This window comes from Priapulus caudatus, unplaced genomic scaffold (assembly GCF_000485595.1).
Source record: "Priapulus caudatus unplaced genomic scaffold, Priapulus_caudatus-5.0.1 Scaffold213, whole genome shotgun sequence".
Classification (NCBI taxonomy): domain Eukaryota; kingdom Metazoa; phylum Priapulida; class Priapulimorpha; order Priapulimorphida; family Priapulidae; genus Priapulus; species Priapulus caudatus.
Genome location: NW_014577274.1, coordinates 1 through 12,250, shown reverse-complemented (window position 1 = coordinate 12,250; position 12,250 = coordinate 1). Strand labels below are relative to the sequence as shown.

General features: G+C 39.8%; 1 protein-coding gene across 1 annotated transcript; it reads left to right on the top strand.

Moving 5' to 3' along the window:
- Window positions 1-2,140: 2,140 nt before the first annotated feature.
- Window positions 2,141-6,797, top strand: LOC106807412 (low-density lipoprotein receptor-related protein 6-like; the record flags this gene model as incomplete). The annotated part of the gene is given in 5 exon segments (XM_014809732.1): window positions 2,141-2,209; window positions 2,847-2,972; window positions 4,014-4,139; window positions 5,118-5,270; window positions 5,446-6,797. Coding segments are annotated over 5 exon segments (722 nt in total), but the record flags the coding sequence as incomplete, so codon positions are not given.
- Between the last annotated feature and the right edge of the window lie 5,453 nt (window positions 6,798-12,250).

Below are 12,250 nucleotides of genomic sequence, written 5' to 3'. Positions count from 1 at the left end.
TGTTTAGGCGAATACTGCACCGCTACGTCCTTCTGGGATATTGCATCTCCCGTAAGATCGGATAAGCCCCCGCATTCATTCGTTGATGGGCATTGAATGGGGCGGTGACCGACGTTACCCAGTTTTTGTAGCCTAGCCGTTTTTCGTGCTCGGCCTAGTTTACGTTTCGTACAATAATGAAATGCGCCCGGCCGATGACATTTCGCAATCGGAAGGACAGGAAGGAGGAAAATTTCGCCGCCGCATGTTTTCATCGTCGCTGTCCATTTTCAATAATAATAATGCCGTTTTCAATGTATTTACCGGACGATTTACGTTATAGAAACTATTTATGTATATTTTACTGATTTCTCGCGTATCTTTCCACTTTGGAATTTTCATCGTCTTTCAATGCGTTTCCGTAGATTTTTCTGCGTTTTCTGTGTGATATATTATCTGCCGCAGGCCCCTCGAGTTTTGGAAATCCTCAACATTTTACTTCTTCCTTAGTTACAGTCTTAGCTCCATGCTTTTCACTGTTATTCTACGAAGGAAGCGCTAAAATCTCTATGGGGCCGGGATTTTCATTTAGAGAAATCATCGTATAGTCTCATCAGCGTAACGAGCGAATATGGCCGCCTCCGGCGGCCATTTCGCGAGTGATGATAAAATTAATAAAATCAAAATTATGTAAACAAATAATATATGCATTTAATTTGTAATTTGTATGTTCTGTAGTTTGCAAATGACGAGCGTTTCCATGCACGCCTTTACCCCCGTGCTTATTTAGAACTATTAATATTATTACGTATGAATACGATCTATATTAGCTCTCCATGGTTTTTGTCTTACTCTTGTCCATACGTGTCTATCCTAGATATTACATTTATCGGAAATCTTCATAAATCTTTATTATTCTGTACTTTCAATAGTTCGAAAACTAAGAAAGTTGAGGGTAAACTCGGTGCAATTAGGGAAGATGAAGAAACATGAGGAGGTGGTGAGGGTAAAGGAACGGGGGTGTGATGCTGCGATAGCTTTTACATCATGCATGGTGTATAGGTTCTTCTTCCACAGCACCTCTACTTTTTCCCAGTTCTCAACCCTCCTTTGCGCGTACCTTCTCCCCATCCTTTACCTGTTCAAGTTCCACCGCACCCCTTCTTCAGCCTGTCTACTCTCTTCCATTTATTAATTGCCATCTCCCATTTCCCGTTTCTTTGCCTTCTTACATCCTCTCCATCTTCTACCTTATCGTCTCTTTCACCTCACACGGTTTGCCTTTATCGCCTTTCCCATGATTTAGCCTCATTCTCCTTAATATTTACCGATGATCTACCTTATCTCCTCCTCCACACACTTCCGGCTTCTTTATTTCCCCATATACATTGTCCCTCGTTTACTACTCTACCTCCATCCTCTCCACAGGCACTTGGAGCGTTTCAATAAAATAGAATGCTAAATAAATACGAAATTTATTTACTACCAAAGTCTTGACATTGGTATATTAAGACTGGTAGCAAATAGATTTCGTATTTATTAGCTTAGTTGACGAAGTCAGATGCAGCTTGTAGAATTGCATGATTGTCCGTCCGTCCGTGCGTCCGTCAACAGTTGGGCACAAATCTTCAGTAACCGCTCGACGTACGGTCTTGATATTCGGGACGTCGGGGGGGGGGATCACGAAAAGGACTGGGGATGTCGAATTTGGGGATCAAGGGTCAAAGGTCGAGATGTGTCAATGGAGGGGGAATATTTCTCCCTTAACTTAAGGTATAGGAGGAAATACGGAATTGCGGCACAAATCTCAACGGCTTGACCTACGCTCTTAATATTCGGTGTATAGTGTGATGGCGAGGAAACCCATCACCAGTGCGAAATTGGAGGTCTCATGTCAAAGGGCAGTGGGGGAAAGGTCAGATATCAGACATTTTCTGAGGACATGGTCTAAGTTCTAACGGACCGAGTGCAAAACTTTTTTGTTTCAGCGCTGACCTACCATTTTTATCACTTTATTGAAATTCAGGGGGACATAGACCTTATCTGGTCCAGTTAGTGTATAGAGATCAGTGTACAAAAGCCACGGCCATCTTGTTATTTAATGAAATGGGAGCAAGTCGTGCCCTCTGGTTGTAAGCATTCTCACATTCACATTTTACAGGTTCTGAGTGTGACTCTTTCAATAAACGCTGTGAAGATGGTTCGTGCATACCAATATATGACACATGTGGTGAGTTGTCATTTCTACCCCAAGCCCATTGCCTGCGTCCCTCGATTGTAACATAACTTCTCAATTTAATCCTGGACATAGTAAAGAGATCAGGAACTACAAATATCGCTCATAGGGTCTATGTCCCCCAGGGTACTGCCGGAACGTACCCTGGTAACTATCTGATATGGTTAGGGTTATAGGGTTAGGGTTACTTAGGGTTAGGGAGTAGGCGTAGGCGACTCCCTAGACTCGTTAGTGGAGTAGGCGAGGTACGGTCCGGCATATTAGATAGTACCAGGGTACGTTCCGGTATACCGGACCGTACCCAAGGTATGTTCCAGCAGTACCTTGGGGGACATTGACCCTCTCAGCACAAATATCAGTATTAAGGCAGATATGTAATAAGTAAAACAATCCATCTGAACTTATTTCTTAATATGGCGTATATTGGACATGTTTGAATTTTAGACATGCACACTAGCTACTAATAATTTGCATAATATTGTCTTTGCAAGGTAACTATAACACTCCAGAAAATCCAATCAGGTGATATAGATGTTATATATGGAGATTAGTAAGAACTCGTGTATAGCCATGGCCATAACTGAGAGCTGGCTTTCTTGTCATTGCTTGATCTTGTAAATGCTTTTTGCAGCTCATCACCTATCATGCTCTTACGATGAGTTTAAGTGTCCACTAAAGTGTATACCTGACTACTTCAAGTGTAATGGATACGATGACTGCTCGGATGGATCTGATGAGGAAAACTGTTATAATGAAGGTTAGATATCATTCGACGAATGTCAGTCTAAATAGTATTGTCTAATATCTTGCCTGTACAGAATGCAAAGTTTGATTCTACATCAGACTAGTCATGGCTAGGCCTGGGCCAGGCACGCACAAATCCTAGTGAACCGACACAAATTAGTCTGGTTAGAACCAGGCTGAGTTAGTCTGGTTAGAACCAGGCTGAGTTAGTCTGGTTAGAACCAGGCTGAGTTAGTCTGGTTAGGCTACGAATGCTCAGCTTCGCTCGTCGCGTCACACATCAATGATCTGAGAACAACATATGAGCTCTCTGTATTCTGCCTTCAGGTTTTTTTAGCTTCTCTCTACGTGCCTTTGAATGCAGATTAAAATCCAACTTGGAAATTTCCTTGACAAGGCTAGTAAAAATATTCACACTGCTGTTTATAGTTTCCACTATTTTCTAAATTTATTCTTCTGACCAAATTGCAATTAAACTCTTCATGTCGTTGCTTCAACTTACTTCATCTATTTGCACATATATGAGCAATTGGTTTGCACTGTTTAGGTACACTATAAAGGAAAAAAAAGAAAAAATACAAACAATTGCAGATGATTTTTACTTTTACAAATGGCACCTAAATCTATACGGTGCCCATACCATTGTCATTTATTACCATGAAGCTCAGTCCACGCCAGCTCTCAGTGGTGTCAATCATCATTAGCTAGCTCAGATTAGTTTGACGTAGGATCATATTTGCAGTCTGTACAGCATTTAGCAAGATACGTGGCGTGTACAAAACGTGTTCCTGTATATATGTGTTTTAGTGGCATATCACTGAGTTAACTATTAACATGTGCAGACACTACTGTTTACTAATATTTATGTAAAATTAATTGCTTTAATATTCTATAATACCTTGTAATTTCTAGCCCATAAGGTATAATTTTTAACTGTCAAAACTTGTTCTAGCACTACCCCAAATCATGACGACTGCATTTCTTGGTTTGATTTCTCTGCTTGTACAAATTCAGAAGTATTAGAAGTTCAATATATGTCTAATTTTCATTTTAGATACTGAGTATAATTACTCAGTTAGTCGAGGAATTGATATGTGGAAAGTTGCCATCATCATCATAATTGTGATTGCGGTCTTCGTAATCGTCTTCTGTCGCATAATTAGAAGGAACCGTGGACGAGGTAAATGTAGATGTCTTGGACGTTTCATTCTTCCTGGGGCCCGTTGTCAGAAACATCGTAAAGTTAATGCTAAAGTTAATGCTACGATAACACTTACGACTAATGCTAATGTTGCGAGAGGAGCGTTGACAGAAACACATCGCAGCTATTAGAAAACTTACGATAACAGGAACTTCATCACAAGGCTGCTGATTGGATGAGAATCAATCACAAAATTCAAATTCATACACATTTATTGTACATCACAGTAATTTATGCATATTATGATGGCTAACCACATATAAATAATATGAAAAACGACGTGGTCATGAATTTATTCTGCACAACAAGACAAATTCTCACACTGTAACGCGAGACGCGAGAATCGTGGCAAGCGTGGAAAACCTTTAGAACAAGAGAACAAATACCATTTGTAAATGTATTGTTTTGTTTAATTAGCGGTAGATAATTAATGATTTTGACGTGTTTTTCAAGAAAAACACACATTTTATTCATTCTTATAAAATATAATATCACTATAATTGTAATTCGTAGTGTAAATGTGTTATTTTCAACTTAATATTAAAGTTACGAGAGGGTCTGGGCTCTCGTAATGTTAGGAGGAAATTTCCGAGGATTTTTCGTTCTCGTAACCTTACGATGTTTCTGTCAACGGTTTACGAGTGGAAGTTAATGGTAAGACTAATGTTGCGACTAATTTTGTTTCTGACAACGGCCCCCAGATACTTATGTATTTAAAATGCATTTCGGTTGCACTTTTGATATTCGTTGGCAAAATGCTATGTGCCAGCATTTTGTTTGTATGCTCATTGCACTGCTGGGCATGGCCTTGCAACTAGCCATGTACAAGTGAATATGAGCATAAGCGAGTGCAACACATGCCTTTTCCTTGAATGTGAAAACTTAATCCAATTTTCTCCCTATATATTGGCACGATATTTGCAAATCTTTAAAAAACATTTCTCGAATGCATTCCAGACGAAGCCTTGACCAATGTGACTGTGCCACCAGCACATCGTAATTCGAGCTCCAGCAACATGCCTAATTTGACACCGTCGCCACAGCCGACCTCGTTTCAGCAGACTTCTTGGACTGCACATCAGTTCTACGTAGATCATACACCTAATACAGGTGAGCACATTTAGAGAAAAGTGAGATTAGCAGGACTCGTGTGATATGCACCTCAATGTTTCGTATTCGTGTGGACTAGTAGGTTTTGTAATTTGCTAGTCCATGAGCATTTCTATTCGTGGTGCTATTTATCTGGATGTTTGCAATACATGCTAAAACTGTGGTTGTGATTTAGGAGAACCTGCGCGTACGAATCGTGATGTCCCGCCAAGCTACAACGATTGTCATAACACTGATACTCAGCCACCTCTCAACCCCTACCAGCAGCATGCAGCAGACCGAAATTCACTACTAAATCCATCGCCCGCCAGGCAACCTTCTTATGAGGCAGCACCCTCAGCGCCACCTATCCAGGATGACAATGAGCCAGAGCTACCACCTCCTTCCTACGATGATGTAGTGTCGGGGAGACTAGACCATTAGTTATCTGCCCTCCTCTCTCATACCTTGAGAAGACGAGATACGTCAACGTGCAATATAAGTTTTATTCTCACACAGATTTGTAATTCCGTGGCATTGTTATTTATTAGTTTTCCAGTATTATTCTGTTTTGAAATGCCACAACTGGTGGTGGCAAATATTGGCTCCTAAATAGTTGCACCAAATAGCCTCGTTAGACCACAGTGGGTGAAAAAAAACTTTGTGTTGTAAGTGTATAATACTACAATCACATTTGCTAACTGGAACAACTTGAAACATTTCAATATTATCACACCGTCCTAGAGTCACTAATCTAAATAGGTGGTAATAGAAGACTTTGCAAACTGCTGAAGCAAAGACAATAGATATTTTTTTATTTCTTACATCTTGGTACTAGATGAATGAGACAGTGGTTGGACTAGATGTGCGAAAATATGTGGCAAACCTATTCACATATTTGCATTTGATCAGCATGCTTAATATTTTGAAAGACTATTTTTTTTGCAAAATTGCATTGCAGATAGTTCACAATTGACTTGTTGCAGTTATTCCAGGATGGTGACATCTTGTGAAATGTGGAGAATTTTATGGTAACCCTAGTCACGGGTAAATAACATAATGGATTTCGTACCCCATACAGACTGCAAAATTTGATACCAGATCAAACTATTGCGGGCCAGGTGCACGCCAAATTTTTGCAGTGTGTATACGCTATCCCGTGCTAAATACGTGGGGGTCCAGACTCCAGACTAATCTGGCCCAACAAATGGAGGAGGGCCAGGCCCACTTAGCTGTCTGCTGAGTGTCGTAAAAAGCTAAACTGAGCGTCAACCCGTGTCAACTTCGCACGCTTCAGAATTTTGTGTCTGTACGCTGCGATTTAACGCCCGCCTGGTCTTGGCCTGGCCCAGACTAGTTTGATGTGGGATCAAATTTTGCAGTCTGTACGGGATATCAAAGTCTGTATCACTATTAACTGTACAATGACGTGATAAATGTCGTAACAGAGAGATTAAGGTTAGGTCTGTAAATTAGATTTAGCAAGTTGCAACTTGCACTATGGGCTTTGGATTTTGTATATAATAGACCAGAATCCTAAAAAGTACAGTAATTAGATTTTGTTTTTTTGTGGTAATATCTTGAACTTGCATAAAACGTTAGTTTGTGTTAACAGTTGATTTTATATATAACTATATAACGTAACTAGAGCACTCGGAGAGCACAGACCTCCACCAAGGCAGCTCAATTCTCTCACTGTGAAAAATTTAATTAATTAATTAATTAATTAATTAATTGGATCCGGATCACCACCAAAATGTAATCAATTCTAAGTTACCCCATTTCTGACCTATCCTGAAAATTTTATTAATTAATTAATTGGATCCGGATCACCACCAAAATGTCATCAATTCTAAGTTAGCCCATTTCTGACCTATCCTGAAAATTTTATGACAATCCGTCCGTAACTTTTTCAGTTAGTCAAACCCACAAACCCACAAACCAACAAACACACGCCGGTGAAAACATAACCTCCTGCCAACCCCTTGTCGGAGGTAATAACTAATATATGGTCTGATTGATTAATTGGTTGATTGATTGATTGATTGATTGATAGAATGGCAGATGTTATTTGTTGTGCAGGTGACCTATTTGTGTAAAATAACTCGCTGTGATGGATTTCGCATTTCTTCTCATGTCTAGTGAATAACAGTATTAATTCGATTGTATTTATATATTTCACAGTTATTTTAGCCATTTTTTTCTTCTCATTTTTGTTTTATCTTGACTTTTCCTCTAGTTGGAGGATAGCATTGTTCAATAGAGTAGGAGTTTACGCTGTTGAAGTATGTGTACATTGAGGCAGACACGTTTACCTGCAGCTATGAGATCCTCGGTTATCTCTCGATGTATGTATGCACGGTGGACGCGTTTTTGAAATTATGTGAAATCCATTGACACATATTTTTAATTTAGTGTATAGAACTGATAAATTTGGTTGCACTTTTTAAAATATTTTGTAGTATGTGTGTATATAGTGAAATTTTCACAGGTATATAATTGAGTATTGTGATTTTGAGATCAGTCTCGCCCATAGAAATAATATAGATAACTATAGGTTATATATATTATTTCTATGGTCTCGCCACGTAAGCTCCACGTAAAGCATTGATGGTTTTTTAGGTTTTTATTTACGTGAAAATCTTGGTGCAAATCGAGAGTTACCTCAAATGATGAACACGGATGAGAATTTAGTTGTTACTGTAGAGATGGGATATGCAAAAGACTGCTTCGTCTTTGGTGGCATTCCATTATTATTATAGTTGAGAAGATATGTGTCAATAACAAGAGGAATTGTGGATTTTGTGGTAAAAGCACCAAAATTGGTGTATATGATGTTAAGGGGGTAATAAATTATTTCAGATATAATGCCAAGCTGAATTTAGTTGAATCTTGGATTTTTCAATGTTATGGGCGTCACGGATAAAATTCATCTTGGCACTATATCTGAAATTATTTAGTATACTCCCTTAACATCATATACACCAGTTTTTGTGCTTTCAACATAAAATCCACAATTATTTTACATATCTGTCCCACTATTATGGTGGCAGCTCTTTTGAACATTGAGATTGTCAAATCACGTGACTTGGACTGTAGGTATATCCTATAGCTTAGGTTGGGGAAGGAGATGCCAGCATGCCACCATGGCAAATTTGATAAAAAACAACAACAACCAGACTTCGTGCCTGAGCGAGCTGCACAATATGCATGTATTATATGCACGTAATCATCTATTAACTATATAAGATGCACACTATGGTTACACATGTGTCGGGGAATATTGAAGTTTCTATGTGGCATCGCTGCTATTATACGTATTGTGTACAATGTTTTATTATGCATAGCTATGACCGGCTAAGATGAGTCTTGACAGTGGTGGTGTACGGATTATATTCAGCGATATTTTACAGGTGTGCGTCATGTATAATTCTGTAGGCTCGCCGTATGTATCATGTGTCAAACCCCCCTCCGAAACCGTATACAGCGTAGTACTCGCTATACTCGCCATTAGATTATGTACTCATTATACTCTTCAATTTAAGTTGGGAGGGCGCGAATCTATCCGTTTTTGCGGACAAGCAATTAACCCAGAGGCGAGTACCACGTATTTTACTGTGTGAATCCATGTTTGAAGGGATATTGCTTCGATTAATTAGCATCGAACAACTGTATTATATATTATTATTATTGTTAGTATATACAACAATAAATATAGCGCGGTTCTATCAATCATAAATGGTTTACACGAAAAGAACTGTACAAATATTTCTATCTCATTTATAAATGAATATTTCCACGTTAAATTCAATGCTCGGCAATGATTTCTTTGTTGACTTTTCTTGCTGTTAAACGAAGACGTAACACACGCATCAGATCCGAACCACTGAGAAATTGTAAGTTTGGGCGTGTGCGTAACATGTTAGAATAGGACCGTGTTGGCCCGAGTTCAATTCTTGTGAGGTAACTTCGTAAAATATTTTCAAACTCTTGTTGAGTAAAGTAGTTGAGTAACACATAGATTCGTTCTGAACATAAAAGGACTTGTGTATTTGGATGCTCGCGTAACGTGCGGGACCGGTACTCCGTAAGCCCGGGTTCAAATCTTGTCAAGTACTAAGGGAAGATATTTTCGAGATGTTGTTAGGCGAAATATAAACACAAGTTGACCATGACCTTAATCGAGTGATGTAAACATTTTAAAAATAGCTCAAGGATATGGCCTTGAGCTCAAGGCTATGGCCTTGGCCTAGTAATGTAGAAATTTTAAAATTGGAAAATGTAATGGCCTTGAACTCAAGGCCATGGCCTTGAGCTCAAGGCCACGAAAATGTTAGAACTTGGAAAATGTAATGGCCTTGAGCCCAAGGCCATGGCCTTGAACTCAAGGCCACGGAAAGTTTTAGAAATGGGAAAATTGGTCGAGGCCACGGTCAAGGACAATGTCACGGTCAAGGTCCACGCAACAACAACTGCAACTTCTACAACTGCACTCTGCTCTACTGCACTGTACTCTACTATACTGCTCTACTACTCTCCTGCATTCTACTCTGCTCTACTGCACTGTACTCTACTGCTCTGCTACTCTACTACTCTGTACTCTACTCTACTGCTCTAGATCTACTGCTCTACAGTTCTACAGCTACACAGCTCTACTGCTCCACTTTATGTTGCTCTACATGTGGAGTTCGATCCCCACCACCGCAACCAGTGATTCACGGCAATGTACATTTTACTGAATTATGTAAAGCGATTTTAGTAGCTAGTTACCGTCATATAAAAAGCACCTCGAAAATTTTAGTTACAGAATATTTATTAGAAAACATCAAACGTAAACGACGCTTTAGACGTGAGAACACATGTGCAGAAACATGACCCTTGTTTGTAAAAAACTAATTTGCTATTAATCTTTCGTCTTAACGCACAATTTGTTTTACGACCTCTATATTACATGTTTCATTTTCCTGCTGTAATTTTACTAATCTGTACATATAATAAATCTATCTAAAGAGAATACATTTAACTCTTGGTTTACGCGATAATCGGGTTGTTGAGAATGTTCGCGCATATCAGAAATAGGTAAATCGAACCGATTAGGCTAAGGGGGTTAGGTTATTGACGTGATCTCCCTAATATCGTACCAGTGAAAACTACAGTATACGTAGAATGTGTCAAACATTTGGGATATAACATAAAAAGAGGATAAAATCTCTTCTGAGAACACTGCGCGCGTCTTGGTATCAGGAGTGAATGAAAACGAATTATCTATTCGTACTATTTTGTTAATTTTTTGTAATCGCTCATGTCGGTATGTTGAACTGGAGATCGGTAATCACTCAATTGCTACTCGATGATGCCTCAAAAACGTGTCGATTCTCCGGCTCTCCGTTTATCTGGTTACAGCGAGGCGATTGGTACTGGAAAACAAAATTGATCTGCATAAATTTAATGTGAACTTCGACAACAAAATACGAAGGACGAATCAGGTCCACCCCGTCATCACCCGATATATACTACGATAATCAGCCCACTGCAATTAATATGCAATTTTCATGGCGTAAGTTAATGTTCTTAAACGCTATATGTATGTAATGTATATTCTCTACTAGTCTATTTTGTGTGTGCGGACTATATAATTATTTCTCACACTAGATGGCGGGAGGAGCTCGTCGTATCTCTTAAACCAACTCTCGCTCTCTATCTCTATCTCTATTCAGACCGACAAGGCCACTCACTTCTATCAAAGATCATGTACAATTGTACATGATCTTTGCTTCTATGTATGTGTTTGTTCAAAAATGGGGGGGGGTGTCTCCTGCCCCCTGGATCTGTCACTTGTTTGCATGAAATAGAAAGTACAGTAAAACTTGCATAAGTCGACACTTTTGGGACCAGCATATTTGTGTCGACTTAGGAAAATGACGACTTACGCGTAAGTCATCATTTTGTCGATTTATACAATGTATGTAATGCGCGTATACACTGTATTAGCTGTGTGTGTGTGTGTGTGTGTGTGCGTGTGTGCGTGCGTGTGTGTGTGTGTGTGTGTGCGTGCGTGTGTGTGTGTGTGTGCAGGCCCGTCGGAGCCGCTACGGTTGGTACGGGATTGACCGTACCACTTTTCAGCCTAAAAGAAAAGAAGAAAAAAGGAAAAGAAAAAAAGAGAGATGGAAAGGGAGAAGGAGAAGAAAAGAGAAGAGAAAAGGAGAGAGAGAGAGGGAGAAAAAAAGAGAGAAAGTGGGAGGGTGATAAATGTCATGATCATAGGCTGATCGTAGGCTTATCACCAGCTTAATGGAAGAACACGAACATCGAAGTGACTTTGCCTTTTTTCCATTATTATGAAACGCATTATCACATAAACCGATGAACAGCATATATGGCACAAAACTTTTTCATCCAATCGCAAATCTTAAAAATAATATCCTCAAGAAAGTGATAAATTAAGCTCGCCACCTGACCGTGAAACCTCCTATTTATAGGTTAGGGTTAGCAGCTTGACCTCAATTTCTATTTAATGAAGAGTAATTTGTCCTTTTCTGCAGTACAATGAAAGGATAAAAAAAATAACTTTAAAGTGTGCTAAATTGCATGATTTGCACCCCCAATTCAAAAAAAGTTCTTACCGAGGGAGGGGTATACCCCCTCCCACACCCTCCCCCGCTCCCTCGCATCGTTTCCTGTGCCGTAATCAAATTTCTAAAATCTGGTCACCCTGTCTGCCCCTTCGAACCCCGCTGGGGGTTTCACCCCCAGACCGCCACTGAAACCGTACCACTTTAAAATTCCTTCCGACGGGCCTGCGTGTGTGCGTGCGTGCGTGCGTGCGTGCGTGCGTGCGTGCGTGCGTGTGTGTGCGCGCACGTGTTTGATTGCCAACATACCGTCTCTGACTAAAGGGCCGGACACACCAGGCGATTAGATCGGGCGATGTAATCGCCGTGAAATCGCCTAGTGTGTCCACTCAATCGCCGCCGATTTCATCGCCCGATGTCATCGCA